Source organism: Cyprinus carpio, chromosome A21 (genome assembly GCF_018340385.1).
Source record: "Cyprinus carpio isolate SPL01 chromosome A21, ASM1834038v1, whole genome shotgun sequence".
Classification (NCBI taxonomy): Eukaryota; Metazoa; Chordata; class Actinopteri; order Cypriniformes; family Cyprinidae; genus Cyprinus; species Cyprinus carpio.
In genome coordinates, this window is record NC_056592.1 from 6,554,209 (window position 1) to 6,581,367 (window position 27,159).

Sequence of the window (27,159 nt, forward strand, 5' to 3'; positions counted from 1 at the left end):
GATCAAGCAATTTACTGGTCAGAATTAACTGAAGGATCTGTTCATGACTTTTATGTCTTTTGGCTTGAAAACTTTAGTTCCTATTGATTTTACTTGCATTGAATAAGCAACCAGTAAAATTCTGTTCAGCAGAAGAAAGTTGTCAATAATTTATTTAGAGATTTAGGGCTATACAATACAGACTGTTTTCAAAGCAGCTTTAGATTAATAAAAATTAAGTCAAACATGGTTTGAATGACATGAGGATGAATAAATGACAAAATTTGTGGGGAAATGCCTGCTCACATTGCACACACACACACACACACACACACACACATACACACACACATACACACACAAACGATAAGGTGGATAATCACATGAAGTTTGTAAGATCAGTCAACAACAAAGGCCCTGTCTTGGATCAGCATTCTGCGTAATCACTCCATTACGGTTTAGTAAAAAGACATGTGCTGGGACACGGATCAGATTACACTCCCAAAATGATGAAATATATGTCTGTCAGCAGAGGAAAAGGCCAGCCTTCTGCATTAACCAGCATCTGACCTCTACAAGACCTGTCTGGAGAAGAGCTTTTCTCAATAGCTGATTTGGCAGGTGGAGAATAACCTAATAGCTAGGAATAGTTCACCCAGAAATGAATAAATGAATCTGTTTATTTCTGAATTTCTTTCATATATAAAATTTCACCCAGAAATGAATAAATGAATCTGTTTATTTCTGAATTTCTTTCATGTTTTTAAAATGATTTTTATTTTTTTTTATGTTCAGACTATTTTCTTCTTTCAGATTAAAAAAAAAAATATATATAGAAATTTACTTGAAGTTCTTTCTGCTTTTCTGAACACAAAAGATGTTTGCTGAATTTCCAAGCTTCTATTTTACATCTACTTTACCTACACTTTGCAGTGAAGCCATACGGCTGTGTTGCATGAAGAAAAAAGTCAAATTTAGGTCAGTACTCACTGAAAAACTTGTGCTCTATTTGCACTTATGAATTTAGGATTTAAACATAGTTTTCTTCCTCAAATTAAACGGTTGTTTGACTTAGAGAACTTGGAATATAACACACAAATTATATGAAAATTCTGCAAAACACCTTGTGTGTACCAAAGATCCAAAAAATAAAAAAGTGTTTGAAATGATATGAACTATTCATATACGCACTCAAAAGTAATAGTTTATGGATCTTAACTTGAACCTAAATTGGTTACCAGTCCACATCTTTAAGCCACTCCACCAACTAGACTTGATTTAAACATTTAAAGTGAATATAAATGGAACATAATCCAAGCAAGACTTCTCAGAAAAGGGTGGATTCTTAGGGATGTACACACACATGTGCAAAGACAGGTGCACACACACTCCCACAGACCAACAATGAGCTTCTAATCACACACACAATGCATCTGTCTATTTCTGACAGTTAATATGAACAGATGTGGTCCCCCTCCTCTCTCTCGCACCTTATATACACAACACCATTTTTCCCAGCACCTGGTGTGCTGTACCAGATTGTGTGCGTAAGCTGTGATTGAGGCGGATTTCTAAAAGAGGAGGGAACAGGAGTCATTCCAAAGTTTAATCAAAGAAAGAGAGTCTTCATCGAGTCAACTACCCTCCTAAACATCTGGGCCCCTGTATGGCTCCCAACAGCACGCCTGCTGTTTCATATGTGAGCCGAAACTCTCCACAGCCTGGGTCCTCCATATGAGACAGTATAAACAGATGAATTAAGAACAGAAAAGAAGAGAGAAAGAAGGAAAATGAGAAAGAGGCAAGTGGGGAGAAATGCAAGGGATTATGGGAGAGAGACAGACAGAGCAAAATAAAGACAACACAAGCGAGGGAGAATGAAAGAGAGGCTATGAGGAGAGTGTGTGTGTGCAGAATAGCAGAGCTTGTTTAATTCATCAAAACTAGCTTCATAGAGAGTTGTAGATTTAAACTTTAATGAAAGAGCCCTTAAGTCCTGATATAATGAAATGAAGAGAGTGGGAAAATAAAACAGGGAACTCAGTAAAAGAACTTGGGAAAGACTGGAGAGAAACAATTCCTGTCTATGTCATTACTGTTGGCTCTGTACACACATTTAAAATTCACAAAAAATTAATCTATCCATCCATCCATCCATCCATTCATCTATCTATCTATTGCATTAAAGGGGGTGTGTTTATTCTGAAAAAATTGACAATGGCAATTTAAATACTAAAGGTAAATAATTTAAACAACACTGTTGGCAGTTTGCAAAGACTCTGGTTTATGCATCGCAGCACTATTTACAAAAGTGGCGCAACTGTTTAGTCATTTCAGCCGACAGTCTGTGTCTCCGTGGTTACCTGCTCATCCTGTTTCAGTCATTGTTATGAGTTCAATGTGTCAGCAGAACATGCTCGCCTGCTGTGACTGGGGAACTCATCACTAAGTGTGTGTGTGTGTGTGTGTGTTTTAAACCAACATGCTTGTGATGGAGGCAGTATGCAAACAAGCATTCACACTGTTTTATCTGCGTCTCTGCTTATCACTCTGTTTGGGGATTGTGGTGCATTGGAATGCATTTGTAAATGTGTGCATTGTCAGTTTTGCACATATTGAATCTGACCTCCAAATGATTTTGTCCATTACTTGGTTGCAAAACATAGGTAACAACCCACATATTCCCGATTAATTTTTCAGTGCTGAAAAAAGAGAGTTCTTAGTGTTTTTTTATTTTACCAATATAACCTGCCATCATTGCCTTTATGAATTCAAAAAGGTATCACATTTAATATTAAATCGAAAAGGTAGACGTTTGAAACCAACATACAAATCCAATTGGACTTAAGGTTAAAACCTTAAGGTTACTAACACATAGCCCTTGTGACAACAGAAATTTTTCAACATTGCTCATCCTTCCATTTTTTAAACCCTCTCTCCATTTTGCTGCCACTCTGCATTCATTAGTTTGTTTAATTTAGCAGCTGTCCTTAACATTTTCCACACAGTATCCAGGCCTGTAATGATGTACAGGTTGCACCATCTGTGTGTCAGAGCCCCTGTGTGGCTATGCTTCTCTGTGACTCATCGCTCTGCGCCATCACTGTTGGTGCTGTCGTACACATCATCATTCTGCGCTGAAGCCGGCGTGCCAGGACTCCGCCGCATGCCAGCATCCCATATATCTCCAACCATCATTTATTTGGCACCAGGCAATTAGAGGATCCAAAAGCCTCAGCGTGGGGTAGTAGGACTAGGTCTCCCTTTTTAATCACCCTTCTTAATTACTTTATCTGTTCCGTGTCATAAGCCGGCATCTGTAGCTGCTGCACTGAACTTTTGAGGCCAGTCGCGAACAGACTTGTACGCAATGGTACGAGCACAGAAAGAGTTGGGTTCCTGTCCAAAAACATTACAAGGTTGTCCCATGAGGGGCCAATCCATCAAAGTGATTTTTCTTTCAGCCTCCACTCCAGCCCTCTTCTCCTTTGCAACGTAGTCATTTTCTTCTCACTGGGAGTGACATTGATTCATAAAGTACTCTGCTGCAGGTGCCAATGCGCGCCAGAGTTTTGGTAGTGTCACTGAGTTTGAGTGCGCGAGCTCGTGAGAGTGTGGCTCTCTCCATCTTCTCTGCTGGAGGCAATAGCGTTTAGCCATATAGTATCAGCAGGGGATGTGTCATATCACGGGACCAATAGGTCAAGGCTTGAGGTTCGGAGAGCCGTGACCTCGAGCTGCTGTGCTGATGCAGTGAAAGGCTGCCGATGATCCTCCAGCTCTGAGGGGACTTAACCAGGTTCCAAGGGTCTGACAGGAGGACAGGTCCAATCAGAGAATCCAGCTCAGAAGGGTAAGAGAGCATAATCTGCTCATAGCTCACTCAGCAGAGAGGGTAATAAAGCTGCAGGACTGACACATGTTTTAGCGCAATTGGCACATGTGGGTAAAGTCAGTAAGGATGGAGAAAGACAGTTAGGTTCATGTGACCATGGCGCCACTTTATCAGATTTGGGAAGAGGGGATGCTCGGGAAGGTTATGGCTACTGTGTGATTGATAACCTCTTGGGAGATTTGCTGAGAAGCAGTTCATGTTGGAGTGGCTGTATTTTCATGACTTTTAACTTGACAGGGCATCTTAAAATGTAAAAACATGCTAATTCGATTTCAATATGATTGTTGTCAATCATAGGCCAGTGATTGACTGATCAATTAAAAAAAATATATATAAGAATTTTACTTCTAAAATATCTTAATATTTTCTAGAAATTTCTATTAGATTTTTTGATAAATAAAATATTCAAAAGAACAGTATTTCAGAGTCACTTTTGATCAATCTGATGCGTCCTTGCGGAATAAAAATAAAAATGTTTTCTTTTTTTTTTTAAATCTTACCCTAAACTTATGAATGGTAGTGTATTCATGATTTCCACAAAAATATTAAGCAACACAATTTTTTTCAACATTGATAATAACAAAAATACTTCTTGAGCATCAAATCAGCATATTAGAATGATTTATGAAGGATCATGTGACACTGAAGACTGGAGTAATGACTGCTGAAAAATCTGCTGTGTCATCAAAAGGAATAAATCACACTTTAAAATATATTCAAATGCAAAACAATTATTTAAAATTGTAATAATACTCCACAATATTTGTTTACTGTACTTTACATAAAATAAATGCCACCTTGGTGAGGATAAGAGGCTGTCAAAAACAAAAACAAAAAATCATAATCATAATTTATATTAGTCATTATATTTTTGCTCAGAAAAAAATAAATAAATAAATAAACAGGACACATTCTAATGCATGCAAAAAATTAAGCTATATTAAACTTTTATTTGTTTTGATGCCTGAAAACCACTTTTAATCTTTGACCAACATACAAGCAAAAAAAAAAAACCTTGTCAGTTTATTACTTTACTATTCACAGACTTGTTTAAATTCTCTGTGGCAGCACAAGAATGATGCAATACACAGATAAAGCTACAGCTACACACCTAAAGTTTTTGCTCTTCATTCTGTATTTGTCAGGATGTGAAAAAGTGTGCAATACGAAATTGCCCTACACATCCACTTTATTCCGATCAAAATCACTTGAATGCACATCTGTGCATGCCATAATTATGACTACCCGACTCGTAAGTAGGAACCTCCCAGGAGGACTTGAAGGCAGCAGTAGCTCCTCGATGTTTTTAGCACAAATGCTAATGCTGCATATTAATGAACGCTAAGCTTGTGCTCCTCTCAGCTGCTGATCTGACTAATAATGGACCTGAGAAATCACAGAGTGTCCACAGAGACTGGGAGTAAAACAAAAGTGAGAGGGGGAAACAGCTAACAGAGGTTGACACATCTGACTTCCCGAGCTGTTAAATTACTTTCGCATAGGAGGAGGGGTGTAAGCGAAGGGTTGTAAGTGACGAGACCAGAGAAAAAGCGAGAGAGACTAAGTGAGAGAGACATTGTTCTGCCATGCAGAAAGGTGAAGAGTGAAAGAGTGCACAGGAGTGGAGACCCAGTTTGCGGTGAACTTCAGAAAAGTCTTTCAGCTGGATACCCCCGATAAGGTCACTGCCTGTTATTAAATGAAAATGATGTGATATTGATAAGTTATCAATAAAACACACCGGCTAGATACATACACCCACACCAAAAAGGATCAAATCTAGATCCCACTCACAAACACACACACAAACAAACACGCTGCTGACTGGCTAACCGAGAGGATGCCCGCGGCAGGAAGAGAAGCCTCATTGAGCACAGTCTGGCAGTATGAACACATAGCATCAAACGAATACAATCGCAAACAGGCCAGAGCTCAATGAATTACACGTTCAAGGCCAAAGGAGAGACGGCTGGAGGGCGATGGACTGACGTTCACACATTTTTCAAAATTTTCTATAAGCTCTCATTTTGTTCCTCAGACAAAATCAAAGAGCATAACCCAGAAGTGCACGGTACGTTCTGTGCAGATCATTACCAAACAGCACAAAAACGCATTACAAGCGAGTTCAGCATGAGGAATCAGAGCTCTGTTCCAAAACCTAGTGAGCTGCCTACATAGACATAATTTTTAAACATCATAGGCTCACTTCCAATATGAATGCGGTTCCAATAAACTAAGCTGTCATCTAAGATGCCTAATCCTGACCAAATTCTACAGCAGTCAATGCATTGTGTGTGAATCACAAAATAGAACAACAAGGTGCAAAACAGACCATGAAGCAGCATAAAGCAGTGCTTGGGAAGATCGTGGCACAGCAAGGCATGGGAGATTATGCACAGAACAATCCAAAGTACCACCTCTGAAATAAATGAATAAGTAAGAGACACCCCACACAGAAAAAGAGGACAAAAAGAATAAACAGAATAAGCCAAGAGCCAGGAGACAGAGAAATGGATGGAGGGAAGAACAAATACAGCAGGAGGCTTAGATGTCTGCCAAGCTGCCTGGACACACTCTCGCCTCATCTCTCCAAGCCTCCCCTCCCCTCCTGTGGCCACCAAATCATGACTTAACAAACCCTGCTTCCTCTTGCCACCCAGCCCTGGATGATACATCCCAAAACACACACACACCCACACACAGTGAGTGTATTTAGAGCATGCAAAATCTACTGTCTCCTCAGCTATCTGACCTGCATAAGAGAGAGAGAGAGAGAGAGAGAGCAAGAGAAAGAGGGGACAGGGATAAAACGACGTACAGAAGAAGAACAGGAGCAAGAGAGAAAGGATGACACAGCAAATGTGTGACAGACAGACAGCAAAAGAAATTAAGTGTGGAAGGAGGCAATGAAAAAGAACCAGGCAGAGACAAGGGAACAACGGCAGGTGAAATAACAGTGATAGAAGAGATGGGAAATGTGTGCCGTTTGCAAACACTGAAAAAAAAAAAAAAAAATGAAAATTGGTATAAAACCGGTTTTCTCTGAGAAATTGCAAGTCAGTTTCACAATAAATCACAAAGAAATGGCAAGTAAACGTACAAATGTAAAACGTAAAAAGTTAAACAAAATTGAAGCAGAAAGACTGAAATAGCATTTTCTTGTTAAAAAAAAAAAAAATTCAGTAATATATATATGGTGGCACTTTTTTGTAAAAAGTACAAAATAATTTATAAAAGAAGTATTATATTATTTTATTATTAATATTATATTAATAGTTAATATAAATTAGTATATTTAAACATTATTATTGTTATTATTATTATTTACCATTGATAGTTTCTTCTAAAAATGTTTTTGTTATATGCTAATATATTGTTTTATAAAAAAATTATGTATAACACAATTTAATATACACTACTGTTTTTGTAACTGTATAAATCTTTACTGTCACTTTTGATGCTTCCTGCTGAATATTTTTTTTTCTGGACCCGAACTTTTAACAGTAGTGTGATTTAATAAAAATGCTAGTCAATGTAATGTGATTACTATAAAAACAATTTTAAACAAAATAAATAATAATAATTTATTTTTTTAAAATCCATTGTAAAATATATGTGCCTGTGGATGCAAATCAAATGGGTTTTACTACTGTGGTTATTGTGAGCAGCCTGTGATCAAATTTCCCTGCAGTATTGAATTCCAAACAACACAATCAAGTATTTGAACCATCAAGCGATTTGTTGATTTTACCAAGAAGAAAATAAACAAGAAATTCATAATAAATCCATAATGAAAGTGCAAAGAAATTCTGCTTTAGAAATGGCATTCAAAGAAGGTCAAAGTAAATGAGAAACGCTGTGCAAAAATAATAAACCAATATACCACAATCACAGACACTGCTACTTGGATGAAATGAGATTTCCTCCAGTTTCACAGAGGTTGTGCCACCAAAATAAAGAAATAAACCAGTTCAGGCAGAAATAAAGTCAGACAGAATGACCTCCTCAGGGAAAACTAGTCCTGTCATAATAGGGCTTAATAAATGTTTTTTAAAAACAGCAACTTAATTTTGCACTTTGAAATACCTGTTTAAGCAGTGTTACCCTGAAAATTCTTTGAATCTTGAAAAGAGATTAAAGATTTCCAATTGACTAACAGCTTCAAGCATAAATGCCATGAAAGAGGGAACCTGAACGTGAAGAAAACATACAGGTGAGAAACAGAGCAGAAAGTAGAACGAGTAAGAGAGAGAGAAAGAGAGAGAGAGACATAAAGACAGAGTAAAAGTGTGTCTGAATCCAGCACCCTGGACAGCGCCTATCGATCGGCTCCCAGCACACATCACCACAACTTTCACAGATTGCTATTGAGAAGTGACCTGTAATGCAATTACTGCCCAATGCAGAGCCGAAGTGGCCATCAATAATTAAAAGGCAGCCAAGTCTCGGCCTGCAATTGTGCTTTTATTCCCACTTCGCTGTTGTTGTTGTGTCCCCTTGCCCTGGCTTCCAAACTGTTGCGCTACCAGGTCTCAAATAAGATTTGTGAAAATGCGTCCTTCAATAAAACCAATCACATCGGACAAATGTCCTTCGCTGCAAAGTTTATTATTCCGTTGGCATATGGCTCAGACCACAGCGCAGTCTTATTAACCAGCAACAAATCACCACATGCAACTGCTGTCTGCTCCACTCCGCTATTACGAGTGGATATGTCAACGTACCTATTGTCTCATCCGCTCCAGGTGCCCGCACAGTGTTTATACGAAGTCAGCACGACATCGGCTGCAAAGGAAAATTGTATTTCCCCGCCCCTCTTTCGTGGGCCACTGTGCTGTCACAAGCATTTTTCACAGTGAATTCTCGATATAGAGCGTCTCTTCCGTATTACATAATGTTGTAATCTGTACAGCGGGCCCCCATAGTGGAGGCAACGAGCTCTTGAAGTTAAGAAGAAGAGCATCTATTTTTCATGACGACAGAGGAGTATTTGTCAAAATGTCTCTCGCAGTGACGGATTCTCAGGTTTAATCACTGGGAACTGTGAGTGATTATGTAAGGACTGTGAACTCGCAGGTGATTTTGAGTACGGTTCTCATGCAAGAAGGAGGTCAACCGCAGATTCAGAGAGAGATGAGGTGAACAGCATGAAAACATGTTCAGGAGACATTTCAACCCAAAATCAATCCAAAACCCTTAAATTTCTTTGTATTTAAATCTTTGACATAGATTTTGTAAATATAAATAAATATACACAAATATTAAAAAAAAAATCATTGTTTCTGAAAGAGGTCAATCATGGCTGCAAAAATACAGTAAAAACAGTAATATTATGAAGTATTATTATAATTTAAAATAACTATTTTTTTCCTGTGATGGTAAAACTGAATTTTCAGCATCATTACTCCAGTCTTTAGTGTCACATGATGCTTCAGAAATCATGCTAATATGCTGTTTTGCTGCTCAATAAACATTTCTTATTATTATCAATGTTGAAAACAGTTGTTTTATAAAGCTTATTATTTTTGTGGAAACTGTAATACATTTTTTTTGGATTCTTTGATAAATATCAAGTTCTAAAAACAACATTTATTTTAAATACAAATCTTTTGTAACATTATAAATGTCTTTACTATCACTTTTGATCAATGTCTTTCCGGAGCATTCATTTCTTTGAAAATCATTCATTCAGTCAATCAAATAAATACATAAATGACTGATTCCTGACTTTTAAATGGTAGTGTAAATTGCAGATACATATGAATATCTTCACAAAATATATCTTATATAAAATATTTCATATTCAATTTAAATAGAGGAGTTGGATAGGATAGTGAAGAGAAAGCAGCCAACAAGTGTCCAGTACATGTGAAATTCGGAGATTCATGTGAAAATAATGTTTAAAGATCATTCCAGCATGCACCTAAGATTAAATATAAGAAAGCTGCTACACAGGTCATATTTTACATTTTACAAAATTTTAGGCATCATTCCCAAACTTCAGTTTGAGTCATTTTCTAGTTTTAATGATTTAAATATTAATCTAAAATGTGGAAAACAGTAATAATAAAGAACAAGAAACTAAGTCCAAACTTTGTAAGATTAACCCAGCATGTTTCTGTAACTGAATGCAGTAAAATGGAGAGGCCCTGCACATCAGCTTAAAAAACAAAACACATCCAAAGGTCTCCACACTTCCTTTTTTCTTTGCCTCTCTCGGGGAACAGGTCTATAGTGACCAGTCGGCAGATTTATTGAAAGAGCTGCCACAAAAGTAGGTCACGCGGTTGGTCAATGGTATGGATTTCTGGGTCTGTAGCATATCTCACACAATCATCAGAGACAGAGAGAGAGAGAGAGAAAGAGGTTTAGGCTCATATCAGAAATCAGAGCTGGTGTAGGTGTGTGTGTGTGTGTGTGTATGCCTTTATGAGTTACAAAATGATCCACTGATCCATGTTGTGTTTGCGTATCCACAGACTGTCAGTATGTACTATTAAGGATCAATGGACATTATATTCATGTGTTTGAGAATATGAATGCGTGTGTTTAAATACCTATCTGTGAGTAGGTTTATGCATTTTTTACTAGATATATGTGTGGGTATGTTGGAAGTTGAGGTAAGTTTATCTTTAGATATGTTCAGAATTGAATACTATTTCTGAAATGAAGTAGCATGCAGTGTGTATACAGTGCAGTACTGTGCCAGTTTTTTGTAGGCGTGAGGACTCGAATGATGCAACATTTGCCAGAACGTGCAACCAGAGTGCACTGTGTGAAATACTGTATCCCATAATGCAATGCAATCAACTTGACATTCTGTTATGACAAATGAACAAGAACAATATGAACGGAGTTCTCTTTTGACTTCATTATTTGATCGGCTGTCAAAAGTTAAGACTTTTTTTATATACAAAATAGGATTAAAATGTAAAATAACTTGTTTTTCTATTATGAGACAATAACTGGATGGTACTTGCTGAATTAAACATGCACATAATAAAGTTAAAGTAACAACAATGTAGCTATTAGAAATGTTCAAACTGATTTTGGAATACTTTTAAAGAATACTTTAACTGTAATTACAATAATTCTCACAAAAAATAGTGTTCTATTTTTTTTAAATACTTTATTGGAGTTGTTAACTGTTATTAAAATAATTCTCACAATAAAAATGAAAGAAAATTGGTGTTCAATTTATTTAATACTTTATTGGAGGTTTTAAACTGTAATTTCAATAATTATATCAACAAAAATGATATGCACACAAAGTCAAATGAACCTTATTTAAGCAGGTATTAAATCAACAAATACATACATACATGCATACATACAAGCTTACATATAGATTTCTAAAATAATTGTATTCCATTTTAAACATAGCCATTGTGTGTATCTGTGTATGGCTATGCCTCAACAAGCATTATAGCCTGAGTCTCCGGGAAATATTTCTACATGAATATTCATCCACATGAATGCATATTTGTGAACATTTTGCATTTGTGTGAGTAATAGCTTCTCCGTTTGTACTCGTGCGTGTGTGTGTATTTAAACGTGAGCGAGAGAGCGGCCGTGGGTGTGTACACACACCCTCCCACTGATGAGGCCCAGTGCCAAAATCAATAGAGTGCTTCTGAGGCATCATACAGTAGTACGAGAGAGGCCAGAAGAGATTTTAATAAATGCAGTGTGCATGAGAGCCTGGCCTGTCACTGCCATCTCCCCACCCAAAAAAACAAAAACAAACAGTAAACTGTACTCTGTAAAAAATTCTGTAAATATGAATCACAATATAATAACTTCAAAAGCTGCATCATCAAGGCTTTTCATTTTATGTTAGCATAGCTATATTAATACAGATAGGCCTTGCTAAAGGTTCTAACACATTTATACACTACCGTTCAAATGTTTGTTTAATATGTATATTAATATTAATAATTACACATTAATTGGAGAAAATACATTGTAAAATAAATGCTTTTTTAACATTCTATTCATCAAGCAGCACAACAACCATTTTGAACTTTGATAATAATAATAAAAAGTGTTTCTTGAACACTAAATCAGCATATTAGAATGATATCTTGAAGAATAATGGCTGCTGAAAATTTTGCCATGCACAAAACAAATTACATTTTAAATATATTAAAATATAAGTGTTATTTTAAATTGCAATATTACTTAACAATACTACTGTTTTATTGTACTTTTGATCATATGATATCAATAAATGCTGCCTTGATAAGCATTAGAGATGTTTCAGAAACGTCACAATTAACATTAATAAGGAATTCCTTTTTTTATATGCACTTGTAAGCTTCAGTTTTGATGTACCACGTACTAAAATGTGCAAAATGTTATTCAGAAATCGTCATAATTACAATTTGACAATCTTCACCACATTAACATATGATCACCTATGTTTACTTACAAATGGATATTTAGTTACCAGCAGCTTCATGAATGAAACTAAATCTACATGCTGGGATAGTCAGTCACGACAGGTAATTCACAAGCAAAAGTCTAAAAGGTACAGTACCAATACAGCTGGTTTAATTGTAAAGGTCAGAAAGGGAAAAAGTGGTCATTTGAAAATGGAAAAATGGTCATATAAAGCTAAATTAAGTCAGTTTTTGGTGTGAGGAACCTCGACTAACATTACACAAGTTATAAAGGTATAAGAATTTAGCCTGGAAAAAGTGAAAAATGATTATATATCTATATGTAATAACCCAGCAAAAAAACAAACAAAAAAAAAAAAAAACTAAGGTATCACACCAATAGGTAATACACCTTAAACCAAATTACACTTATAAACACTACATTCTGTCCTGCATTACTTTATAGCTGCAATATTGTGATGTCGAATATGGCAGAAATGCTCGATAAGCACAATAAAATTGTTCATGTGATTTTAGTCAGTGAGGTGATCCCAAACGAAACAAAGGAAAGCATCTCAGAGATTCAGGCTTTAAGCTAACAGGCACAGATGTGTTTTTCATCATTCATCTGAGCTGTGATTTTGAAGGTCCACAAGCAGCCCACTCTCTCTGACTCTTTCTATCTGACTGGGGCTTGGGAGGCTTTTTGCACTTGACAAAACTTTCTAACATAAAATCCACTTTCCTAAAAACCATCAAGCTGTCAAGTGAAGTGGAAAAATGAGAGAGATTACTGCATAAAGGCCGAGAGAGGGGACAAAGAGAAAGAAAGGAAAAGAAATGGTGGGATGGCTCAAGATTCTCAAGCAGATAAAACACCTAAAACGATCCACTGACTTTTCTTCATTTCCAGATTTATTTATTCTTCTTTCTCTCGCTCTCTGTCTATTTCTCTCTTTCTTTGTTTACTTAAGCATGTACTACTCAGAATAAAAATTAGTTAATTTTTGAAGTGGCCATGATGGCTCATACTGTACATATAAAAATTAAAAACCAGCTGTTTCCCCTAGAGAAAATTGGGAAAACAAATGGAGATTTCTGCTTATATTGTAAATATCAATCAAATATCTGTAATTGTTATAGGGTTATTATAGTTAACTAAAATTAAAACCATTAAAAAAAAAATGGTAATTGAAATAAAATAAATGTAAACTGAAATAAAAAATACAATGTACTAGCAGCTAAGGCAGCATTTCTCATTTTCTAAAGTAAACTAAAACTAAACCTGAAAAAATATTTAAATATACAAACATATTAAAAAAAAAACTTTAAAAAAATGACAAAAACACATACCAAAATTACTAAAACTAGTAAAATTAAATATAAAATAAAAAATAATATCTATAATAATACCTCTGATACTTAAATTACCGGTATACAGATTATACTGCCCACAAATAAATAAATAAATACCCCCATAAACTTCTATGTTTCAAAATAGGTCTCAACATATGCCTCAAACTATGCTCAGATCTGCCAAGAAAATTCTAAGATCTTAATATGTGCTCCAACATTTCTCATCAAATTTTTCCAAACCCAAATTATCTCAGCTATGCTATCCATATTAATTTTACAGCTCTATTCCCCCATTTTTTTTTTAAATATATTTCTCTTAAGAAATTATAGGAGAAACATCCGAGACAAAGACTAAAATGAAACCCAACCAAGAACTCTATTAAGTCTCCTGAGCTCTGAATGAGCAACCCGAGCGATAAAACTCTCCTCTGGGTAATTAGTATTCTTATGAAACATTTGTGATAGGCAGAGCCTTCGATTGAATTCATTTGCAGCTGCTGCGTGTGCATTTCTTGCGAATAGATGTGCTCATAATAAGACGATCAAGGGTTTTTCTTATTACAATCAACATCTAAAATGATGACTTACACATAAATGGGGGTGGGGGACGACTAAAACGTGTATGGCTGTGTGAGCATTTTTACAGAGTGAATATTCTCTGCACTAAAAGAAAGGAAGTGGAACTCCAGCAAAGAAACTCCCCCTGCATTCAACATCTATGATGTCATAATCACTCGCATCAAAGGCATTCTGCTCGCCACGGCAACTGTCATTCTCCCTGGAGACGTCATTAAAACAGAACACACCAAACTGAGCAACTTCAAACACGCACACACACACTGCAACCAAATAATGTTAGAGCGGGACAACAAGTTTGTACTAACCTAAAGAGGAGTGACGGTGTAATACGTACACACACGCCTGCAGACATTCATACGGCATGCTCACATACACATACACACATACGCTCAGAGACACTAAAAGACACTATAAATAGGACAGCTCTAATCTGGTGCTGTGTAGTTCTTGCCCTTGGGTAAAAGGCTCTTCCAGAAAGAAAGAGAGAGAGAGAGAGAGAGAAAGAAAGATGAAGAGGAAAAGGAAGGAAGAGTATGAGTGAACGAGACTGAAAACGGAGCCAAAAAAGAAGAATTAGCACTTTTTGGCAAAAAAATAAATAAAATAAAAGCATGAAAATTCCTTTTCGTCAAACCTATTTACAATGTGCTTAAAATTTTAATTGTATTACATGTAAATTCGGGTAGTTGACATAATACATCCATACAATACACTGTTTATTTTATATATATATATATATATATATATATATATATATATATATATATATATATATATATATATATATATATATATATATATATATATATATATATATATACACACACATACACACACACACACACACACACACACACACACACACACACAAATACACATTCACCCTTTCAGATGTGCCAATTTTTGGGGTCTGCAAGATTTTTTTTGTTTACTTGAACAAAAATACAGTAAAAACAGTAGTAATGAAATATTATTGCTATTTAAAAAAATATTTATATTGTAGGTCATTTTCAAAATGTAATTTATTCCTATGATGGCAAATCGGAATTTTCAGCAGTCACTACTCCAGTCTTCAGTGTTACCTGATTTTTCAGAAATTACTCTAATATGCTGATTTTGCACTCAAGAAACATTTTATTTATTATTATAAATATTGAAAATGTTCTGCTTAATATTTTTGTGCAAACTATGGCCCATTATTATTATTATTATTATTATTATTATACTGTTTTAGAAATCCTAATAAAGTAATACTTGTATTCAGCTAAATGTATTAATAAAAAACTTTAAATTAAAAATTTGAATGATAGTATACATTTTAATATATTTCTTTTAGATATAATTTTTTTTTTAAATTACAAGTATTCCATATAGGCTCTTATGAGCTCATAATACTGCATGCATAATAAAAAATGCTATAATGGTTTTTATATAGAGTTCAGCATGTCACATTGCAAACTTCCCAACAGTATTATATGTCAACTACCCATTTGTACCGTTGTGCATGTGTTTTGTTATTTGCGTGTGTTTATGTGCCAGTTTGACCGTGATGACCTACCCCAGGTAGCGTCTTCTGCTCGTGGAGCGCGGTCTGAGCTTTTAGCGCCGATTCTCTTGCACAGTATGTGAGGAAGGCACAGCCTGAGAGAGGAAATAACAGAGACAGAGATAAATTAAAGACAGGTCAGAGAGGTTGAGACACAAGCAGGTGTCCGTTTGAGCAGAGCTGGGCTCTCTACCTTCATTTTGTTTTCGCCAACCCAGGAAAGAAAAACAATGTTATTACATTTGTGCAGTAGACACAGAGACATAAAAGACAGAAGAGAGAGATGAAGAGGTTCTGAGAGCACATGCCCACAGCCATACACAATCACGCTCCCCAGAGAAAGACAGAGAGCGAGCGCAAATACAAGTGTGTGTGTTTGTGGAAGAAAATATGCGGCTTCTTTTCTGGCTACAAGGCCGTGCTGGTATCTACATTTAACAGAGTATGTTTTTGTATGCTTGCTCATTAATTTGACAGACAAAAAGGATGCACTGTTTAAGAATTTTTGGCTAATGAAAAAAATGCTGATCAAAAAAAATAAATAAAGCATTCACACAATGACACATTAGAATATAAATTAAAATAAAACTTAAAAAATAAAATACACATATAAAATGCAAAATTACAAATAAAAGATATGACAATTTTAAAAATAAAAAAATTTGCAATAACAGCTGGAAAACGGCATGACATCAAATACATAAATATTCTTTTGCTTGAAAGCAATAACTATAACAAACGGTAAGTCATTTATGAAATTTCAACAAAATTTTAGGCAGCTAGATAACATTATCTTGTGACAAATGTGCAGAATTCACAACAATAATGTTCAATACATTCCAGATCACCAAATATTTAAGTTTCGAGACCTAACAACAACATGTTCATGTATAAATCAGCAATTGGTATCCAAGTATCCAAGATTTGGCACAAACTAAAAATCATACAGAAATGCTAGCAGATGCAAATGAACAAAATATGCTGCATGATAGAAAGGATAAGCCAAAACAACAACAACTAAATGTTATGGAAGAGATCAGAAAGAAGAAAGAGTGAGATAGCGTGAAAGTTCATTCAAGCAGGCTGATGTGATAGGATCTTTTTCTCAGCTTTCATGGCCTGCTGCAGCTCACGCCTCTGTCTTTAGGTTCAGTGAGACAAGACAACAATCTTCCTGTCCCTCCACAGAACATCTGCCCTAACGTGCATTGATGTGTATTTGTGTTAATGTACAACTCTACAAACAAGCACTCAGTCTCATATGATGCTAATCTCAGCCCGGCTAAAAGGAACCGCTAAGGTAGTTTGCTAAAACCAACCATGAATCTTTTCAGCATCAACTAAATCAAAAATCCCACTGGGACAGGAACTGAGTGGAATCACCACTGAACAAAAGCTGAAACAATTAGCGTTGCATTTGTACATGAAGTAAGCAAATTTGAATATGCAAACGCATGTTAATGGATGCTAATGTTTATGCTAATCTTGCATTAATATAAAAAAAAATGCTAATATATTAATATGCTGAGTAAACATGATAATCTGGCGCTGACATTTCTGCCGGCATGCAAATAGTGTCACAAACAACGACAAGATGAAAAAGCTGATTGCCAACCAAAATGGAAAATTAAAACATTAATTTATTGTCAAGCAAACCCTTGTTGCATTAAAAAGCTAATCTTTTCTTTTTAAAACCAATAAATAAATAAAAATTAAAAAGAATATAAAACCATTTGGGCGATGAAAGAAACCAACCTTACAAAAAACAACCATGTTAAAATAATAATTCACCCAGAAATATGGAAATTTGCTGAAAATTTTTACTCACTCTAAGGCAGGCATGGGAAAACTCAGTCCTGGAGGATCATTGTCCGGCAGAGTTAAGCTCCAACCCTGATTAAACTTCCTGTAGCCTTCTAGTAATCCTGAAGACATTGATTAGCTTGTTCAAGAGTGTTTGATTAAGGTTGGAGCTAAGGACAGTGGTCCTCCAGGACAGAGTTTGCCCTTGCCTGCCTAAGGTCTTCCAACAAGTAGATGAGTTTGCCTGTTTATCAAAACAGATTTGGAGAAATTTAGCATTACATCACTTGCTCTCATATGGATCCTCTGCAGTAAATGGGTGCCATCAGAATGAGAGTCCAAACAACAAATAAGAACATCACAATAATCCACACAAATCCAGTCCATCAGTTAACATCTTGTGAAGCGAAAAGCTGCATGTTTGTAAGAAACAAATCCATCAAGACGTTTTTAACTTTAAACGGTTGCTTTCGACCAAAATATAGAAAAAAGAGTCCTCTATCTATAATATTGCTTTCTCCAGTGAAAAAAGTTGTCTTGTATGAATCAGGAGAGAAATATGCACAGATCAAGCACTGTTTACAAATGAAAAGAGTCCAAAACAGTTCAAAACAAACAGGTCTAATCAAATATATTGGTGAATTTTGATGTAAAAGGACACCAGGGGATGGACTTTTTCCACTGGGTGAAGTGTTATTATAGATTAAGGACTCGTATTTTGTCCAGAAGCATCATTTTAAAATTAAAATGCCTTAATGATGGGTTTGTTTCTTACAAACATGCAGCTTTTCACTTCACAAGACATTAACTAATGGACAGGAGTCATATGGATAACTTGTGGATTATTGTGATGTTTTTATCAGCTGTTTGGACTCTCATTCTGACGGCACCCATTCACTGCAGAGGATCCATTGGAGGGCAAGTGATGTAATGCTAAATTTCTCCAAATCTCTTTCAATGAAGAAACAAACTCATCTACATTTTGGATGTCATCAGGGTGAGTACATTTTCTTTTTTGGGTGAACTATTCCTTTAACCACAGCTTCTACATTTTTGATGACAGTAGTAGCTACTTTAGTAACTATTTTGGTGGATACTAAAAGAAAGGCATGACTTCAGGAGCAAGGAAACTAAGAAAAAAGAGTGAGAGCAGCAGCAGAAGCGTAGCTTCCTCTCTGCCTTCCCATAAAAGCCCCAGCGCCGCAGGGACACTAAACACACACAAGGGACACATACACTGACACCCACACACATGAGCCCCCTGAGGCTGAAGCATGAATCAGCAATATTCTTTCCCACTGTCCACTATGTGTGTTTAACCCTGACCAGGTTGGGTGAGCACATGTACGCGTGCGTATGTGTGTGTGTCTCCTGCAGTCCCGCCTGGGTTTTTTAATTAACTCTGACTCATTAGCGTTGGGGAGAGCTCAATGTGACAGCTTGGCGCACTCCTCTGAGGGCCTGTCATGTTATAGAACAGGCTAGAGCTCTCATGGGACACTTGTGCACGCTTCCCTGTCCCACTTGACAAGCGCTTGCGTGCACACACACACACACACACAGGCGAAGGCACACAAGTATACTGGATGAATGGAAAGATAATGGGGAGCCTCTATTTGTTTGTCCTCTAAAAGCAATATTGTTTCTTTCTGTCTTCCTGATAAAGAACACAAACCCTCTGGAGTCGATTAACGCGTATACGCGTTTTGGGGTATTTTCTCCTGATAACCCCGAAAAGAACTTAATTTACACTTTCAGTTTTGATCGTACAGATAAGTGCAATACATCAATCGAATCTGTAAAGGGTCTACTTTTTTTTGTATACAGACATAATAACAACAAAACTTTGTGCACTTATAAAATAAAGATAACAAACAAGGAGTGCTGTCTGCAGCCTTTGTCTGCGCTGATCTTCAGATACAAATGCGTCATTAAAATGAACTGTAACTCAGTGAATACTCAACGAAGAGACATGAGAGAGATATCTATAGAAAGCCTGACATGTCTACTTTTAAACTAAACAAGTGCTGCTCAAAACAAATATTCTGTGATAAAGTAATCCATATGAAAACAACGCGATGTCCGTTTTTCACGTCTCCCTTCATTATCTTCTAATGCGCCACCACGCCCCCCGCGCCGAGCGCGCTTTTGAGATTCAAATGTTTCACTGAAGCGCGCGGCTTTTTGAATACGCCCACACAACAGAAGACAACGCAGCGAGACTGTTCTTCAAGTTTTTATTATTTTACTGTTTGCTTCACGATGAGAGGAATAAGACATAAATCACCCCAAAAAGATGTGATGTGGTTGAGGATTTGAGATTTGGATTTCCTCAGAAAAAAGAATGAAGCACTTTATTCAGCAGAGGTTCATAAACATGAGTAAGTCTCTTTTTATTTATTTATATACTTGTACTAGTTTTCACATAACGTGTAAACATTTTACTAGTTAGACTTTTTCCAAAGACTTTTTCCAAACTATAATTCCTGACTAAATGTATAATCAAGTGAAATATTATGAAGTTTCAATAACAATATACACTACTATACCATTCAAAAGCTTGATGTAAATATATATAAATGTAACAATAAATGTAACTGTAACAAATGTAACAATCATTGCTGTTCTTTCAATTTATCCCCCCTAAAAAAACAAAAAAAAAAATAATAATAACTTTTCAACATAATAATAATATAATAATAATAATAATAATAATAATAATAATAATAATAACAATAAATGTTTTTTTGTAGAAAATAAGACTGTTAAAAGGATTTCTGAAGGATTGTGTGACAGTAATGATGCAAAAAAATCAGTTTGAAAGTCAGCTTTGATTTTTCCTAATAAACTGTTTAACTACACTCATAAGTGAATATTAAATTATGTTGTGGGATAATTAAATATATTCTAATAAACTACAAACATAAAATTATATAGATTTATTTTGTCCTCACATTCTTTCTTGTAACTCATCCCTCTCAGTGACACAGCTGACTGAATGGCTCATTATGCAGCTCATTATGCAGGCCTTTGTCTTCTCAGGTGTGAATTCATGATAGTTGACGCCTACTCGCATATGACTTTTACCAACAAAAAGTGTCTTAGAAAATTTAAATCAATATATTGTTTTCTGTAAGTGAGTAAACAAGATGATTTTCACATCATTTAGAAAAAAAAAATTCTAGGCTACAAGGTCCAGTTCTCAAACGTCCTGGAAACCAATTTTCTATATGTGTTTTATTGCCTTTTTCAAGTGATTTAACATTTTTAGTTTTTCACTAACCACGCATAACATTTTTTTTCTCAAAAACACAATCATGTACATACATGCTGCTCACATATTATTATAGCCTAGTTTGTGCTGATTACAGTGAGATTAGACTTTAGCCATTTAGATATTTATAAGAACTGAAAAAAGCACAAATGGCAGGGCATGACAAAACTTCTCCAGAGCTGAATGGAAAAGAAAAAACAGAAAATATTTAAAGACGACAGAGAATGTAGAAGAGAAAAGAAAATACAGTACAAAGGGAGCAGAAAAGATGAATGGAGGGGTTTCGGACAAAAATCTGGAGGTTTGTGAAAATAACAGAGGAAAGAATTGCGTCTCAGAGGTTTGTCAGTGGTGTCGTTTCATTAGAACATCAGGGCACGTCTCCAAGCACTCTGAAAAAAAAAAAAAAAAAAAAACTACAAACAAACAAAAAAAGTGACTCTGAGAAACAAAGTGGTTCTTAGCTGGTTTTGCTTCTGCATTCAGATTTTAAATTGGACTTCAAATGGAAACCAGACACAGAATCAAAATTTTATCTTACAAAAGCAAACTCTGAATGTATTACCATAAAATGCATAAGCCCAAAAATACACTGCATTTATCTTTGTTCCAGTTAAGCTGTATTTAATGTAGTCCCAATGCTCACCAATGCTACATTTCTTCACATATACCATAATAATAATAATAATAATAATAATAATATAGTGAAATATTATTACAATTTAAAATACAATTTTCTATTTTAAGATATTTTAAAATGTAATTTATTCCTGTGATGGGAAAGCTGAATTTCCAGCATCATTACTCCAGTCTTCAGTGTCACATGATCCTTCAGAAATCATTATAATATGCTGATTTGCCGCTCAAAGAATATTTCTTAGTATCATCAACACTGAAAACAGTTGTGCTGCTTAATATTTTTGTGTAAACCTGCGATACAGAAAGTTCAAAAGAACAGCATTTATTTGAAATAGAAATCTTTGATAATGTAAAATTCTTAACCGCCCACCATGTATTAATTTCTTTCCCAAAAACAACAAAAAAGCAACCTTCATACAAAGTGATCAATTTGCACTACAGTATTTACATTTCATACTTAATTTGTTAAAACACGAGATAATCATGACTGATGGGACAATCTTCTTTCTCTTACTCTAACACTATGGATGTAAAACATGCATGCTGTGAAAATCACAGCACAACCGAGAAGAAAGGACGAAGGAAAGCAAGAGAAAAGGAAGTAGAGAGAAGATAAGATCACCAGGATTCTGTGAACACTATCTACTAGTGTCCTACACTAGCGTCTTATCTCTCCTTTTGCAGACACCCTTAAGCAAAACACACACACACACACAAAGCTGGAGATACATACTGAGACTCAAAATAAGTAAGCGGAAGAATGATAGCAAAAGAATGAAATGAATCTAAAATGCTCATGATACAAATCTTCTGGACGCCAAAGTATCTTCACTCTACTGTCACTGCCCTCGAGGCTTTGAAAAGTATTTTCAGCTCAGCGATTTAAAAAAAGGGTGTTTCTACCTTCTAAGATTGACAGTCAACCAGTGAAATCTAATCTGAATTAGTCAATACATTTAGCCTTATCCTGTAGTACGAGAATGACAAATTACAACAATTTATGAAGAGAGAGAAAATAAATCACCATCTAGTAACAATGAAAAATGTTAGATATGAATGTAGCTGATTGTTATAAAGATAAACCTAGATTTTTATGTGCTGGCATCACTGGATGACTTGTTGAGAAGCCTGACACCCATTGCTGGGGTTACAATTGCCAAACACAATGTTCTTTCTTCACAATTGTTCCAGTTTACACAGTTTTAACAAGAGACTATACATATTTAGTGTGCATATTTTGGGTTAGTTTATGAAATGACCTTTTCTACAGAGCCCAGTTGTCTATTACTGGTGAAACAGCCAAATGGCACAAACTGGTCTCCAGTCTTCAATCTCTCATCATCAAATCCCAGTCACCATGGTGATCGCGACCCTGACTCACAGTGTTGCACTTTGTGATGAGCAATTGCTGCAAAAACTAAATTTAATGAAATAAATACTAGTGCTTGCAAGGTTGCTCAAGAATAGTGTTATAGTTTAAATTAACTTATTGTACAGTAGATTTTAGTCTGTAGTTGTGCATAATGACATGCCACATCAGAGCCACCATAAACTCTGCCGTGACACTTTTTGTCTTGGGGAATGAGAACCAACACATTATTTTAAAGATGTAAGAAAGAAATGGCTAATCAAAATTCAATATGTAAATATGTAATTCAATATGTTAAATATTTAAATATATAAAAAAGGGCAATCATACTGTAATTGTGTATGGAAATATTTTACTATTGTTGATGAATTGATTTTAACCGGCGAAGATAATTAAAGAATTTCAGATTAGAATTTTTAATTTAAAAAGTTTAAAAAGTGTAAAGTACATTACCGTTCAAAGATAGGGTGAGATTCTTTTTGATTAAAAATAATACGTTTATTCAGCAATGATACATTAAATTCATCAAAAGTGTCAGTAAAAGCTTTTATATTTTCACAAAATTTGTCTCAATTAAAGTTTGTTCTTTTGAACTTTTCTATTCATCAAAAATCTGGAGAATTTTTTTTCCCCTCACAAAAATATCTGTTTTCAACATTGATAATAATAAATGTTTCTTGAGCAGCAATGATGCTGAAAATTCAGCTTTACATTAAAAAAACAACTTACATTAAAAAAAAAAAAAAAACAATGATATTTCTTAATATTACTATTTTTTTATGTATTTTTGATCAAATAAATGCAGCCATGGTGAGCATAAGAAAACATTTTTCAAAAAGTCTAAAATAAAAATCTTACTGACTCCAAACTTTTGAACAGTAAAAAATATTTTTATATAACAGAGGCTGTATATTAAGTGGCTCAGGATGAATTAATTCAGAATTATTACTTTGCACATCTTTTCATGTGAGATTAATCTAAAAATACTTTTAATGCTTTCAAAGAGAAGTAACAACACATGGCCACACGTTGCTTTTTTATTTTTCCAAATAGATGGTAATTCTTCAGATTTTTTACATTTTTAAAGAATGCTTAAACACAAAAACGTTTTGAAACACCTGTAAACAAATCCCTCTGATTAATACTTTAGAATTTTGATCTGTAATTGGAAATATCCATGTTTTGTAACCACATTGGCATTTACAGTACGTGCAGAACATGCCCTAAAAATAAATATACATTTTTGCACACAACTAAATGGTGGTTATTTTCACAGCCTTTTTATTAGTGGATGCTAGTGGTAAAAATCATGTTGGATCCGTACTTCACTAGAACAAAGCCTTCAGGTTTTTATTTGTACAACAGGTTTCGAGAATAAAGTAGAGTGCAATGGAATAGTGCAGGCATCATTTATAACAATTGGTATTCATGATATGAATAATAAATTATAGCTGCTTCTTCACTTGTTTTTGCTTATTACTGTCATTACTTATACCTGCCACTGCGAATAATCCAATTGATCATCTGGCCAAAAAAAGCATCCATCTTCAAAAGTTTCTGTGAGGGCAATAACCCAAGACAGTTTTGGCAATAATCACTAATGCACCAAAAACAACCACCAAACAAAGTGGCACACACAAACACACACACGCTATGTAAGCAGAGACTTTTCCAGCTGCGGTTTGTGTGTGTTAAAATCAATATGTGCTGATCAAACATTTATTGCTCCAAAAAGTGTGTCCAAGCTCTGTCATGATTGTGTTTCATGTCATTTTAATCGCCATGCCTGTCAAGTGTGTCTGCAATAGCATGTAACGCTTTCACGGTGGTAGAGATTGAGCAAAGGTACTGAATTCCCAAAGTTCCCCCTCCTTCCTTTAATACAAGTATCCCAGTAGACCTTGGGTAATTTGAATAAACTGTCCTCCAAAGGTCTGAGAATTCAAGGTCTTCTGAAAGACTCCAGGACACCTTTGCACCACTCCACCTTGCCCTGCCCCCACATCCAAACAACATGTCTTCTTAAAATATTTAATTGGAAGCAGTAAACCCCTGATTAAATAAAAATGCACTTTGAAGACAGCAATATGAGCTCAGAGAGTAATCTGAGAGAGAGAGAGAGAGAGAGAGAGAGAGAGAGAGAGAGAGAGAGAGAGAGAAAGAGAAAGAGAAAGAGAGAGAAAACAGGAGAGTTAGAGAGACCTTCAATTACTGTGCCGACACCACGTCAAGCTCTTTTTTTTGATTCAATAAAATAGGCCTTAAATATGCAGGAGCTGTTTCTGGGACTAATGAGTCCTCTCCTTGAGTGATATTATTCCAGAGGAATGAAGTGGTAGTGTGAGGGAATATTTCAGGAGGTCAGTGGATGCATTTCTAATGGGGTTTAATACTAAACCTAAATTCCCCACACTACATTCCTACTGGTGACTATCCCTGATGAGAAAGAACCTTGAGATGGCTTATGAGCTGAACTACCCAATGACATGACATACACTATGAGCAAAAGTTCTGGGTCAGTAGGATTTTTTTATTTATTTTTTTTTGGACAAGAAAAAATAATTATAATAATTTTGTTCAGCAAGGATTAAAAGTGACAAGACTTTTACTTTGTTACCAAAACATTCTATCTTAAATAAATGCAGTTGTTTTGATATTTCTATTCAATCAAAGAGTGCTGAAAAAAAAAAGTATCCCTGTTTCCACAGAAATATTAAGCAGGACTGCTTAGGACTGTTTTCAACATTGATAATAATGTTTCTTGAGCAGCAAATCAGCATATTACAATAATTTCTGAAGGATCATGTGATGCTAAAGACTGGAATAATGATACTGAAAATTCAGCTTTGCCATCACAGGAATAAATTACATTTATAAAATATTCAATTAGAGAACAGTTCTTAAAGTTCTTAAATAGCTTATAGGATTTCACAATATTACGGTTTTACTGTATTTTCATTATTAATAAAAGTGAGAAGTAAAAGGTATAGGAAAAGGACAAGAAAGAAAGCGAAAAAGGAAAGGAAAAGCAAAGAACAAAATAAAGGGACAGGTAAAGGAAAAGAACACAAAGAAAAGAATACAGTAAAGGAAAGGAACAGGTAAAGGAAATGAAAATGAAAAGGAAAAATGAAAGAAGAAAAAAGGCAAAGGAAGAGAAAAGGATGATAAAAGAAAATAAGAGAAAAAAAAGATGTAAGAGAGAAAGTAAAGAAACAAGTAAGGGAAAAGAACTGAAGAAAGAAAAGAAAGTGAAACAAAAGAAATGAATAACTAAAATAAAAACGAGAGAAAAAAAGCAGTCTGTTTATTGTCAGTGAATCCATTAACTGGAAATAAATTAAAAGAAAAGGGTGAAGGTAAAATGTAGGTAAAAAAAGAAAGTAATTTTGACAGAAAAGAAAACAAGCAAGAGAGAAAACAAAACGTCTCTCTAGTTTTATTTTCCTTGAGAAAAGGAGAAATGAAAGCTGAGCAGCACAGAGGAATGGAGACGGGCGCAGAACGAGGACAGGAGAAAAGAGGAACGGCTGTAAGTTCTGCAAATCGATTGGCGGAGAAAAAAGCCTGGGCTCTAATGTGTTGCATGTGAAGGGTTTACTGTGGAGCAGAGCTACTGAATCAATGGTGTAGAAAACGCATTATTAGGACACAGTCCCCCTCCCACCATCCATACACTCCCAAAGGACTCAGAGACAGTATGAACACACACAACAGTGCACAATATACACAGCTCCACACTCCCTAATACCCATTCAAGCATGTGTGTTAACCGTCTCACATGTGACTTGTCTGCTCACACAACCACATACATACAAATGAACAACATACAAAGGAAGCAAAAATGTAAACTATTTTCCTTCTACACTCATGAATACATCACACATCTGATACCTACAGTATAAAGCAGGTCTTTCTCTCTACCGTCTTTTCTCTGTCTCTCTCTCTCTCTCTCTCTCTCTCTCTCACACACACACACACACACACACACACACACACACACACACACACACACACAGAGCTTAATTCTACCAATCCTTTTTGAATTGAATTTACATTCTTTTGGACTGATAATAGAAAATTCAGCCATGTGGTGTTCAGAAGTGGACAGTCAATTACATCCTGGCTCTGTGGGCTGCACAGAAGTATCAAGGATAAGCCCGTCTGCCAGGCTCCGAAATACAAGAACTGAAGGTTGCACTAAAAGAGGGCAGAAAATATCTTTGGCTTACCAAATATACCCCTAGTATTGTAAGAGCAAAGACGTGAGGGAGCATGTTTAATACAGAGAGCTTGTTAGCGAGATGTCATGCAGGAAAGCGGTGAAGTCAAGGTTAA

The 27,159-nt window shown here is 35.4% G+C and overlaps 1 protein-coding gene across 8 annotated transcripts in view; it reads right to left on the reverse strand.

The window, feature by feature from the left end:
- LOC109090483 (CUGBP Elav-like family member 4) overlaps positions 1-27,159 on the reverse strand; it is an 83,895-nt gene that overhangs the window by 39,914 nt on the left and 16,822 nt on the right. For all 8 annotated transcript variants that reach the window (XM_042778781.1, XM_042778779.1, XM_042778774.1 and 5 more), the window contains exon 2: positions 15,749-15,831. In XM_042778781.1, the coding sequence (XP_042634715.1) occupies positions 15,749-15,831 (83 nt within the window). The remainder of the gene's footprint in view (positions 1-15,748; positions 15,832-27,159) is intronic.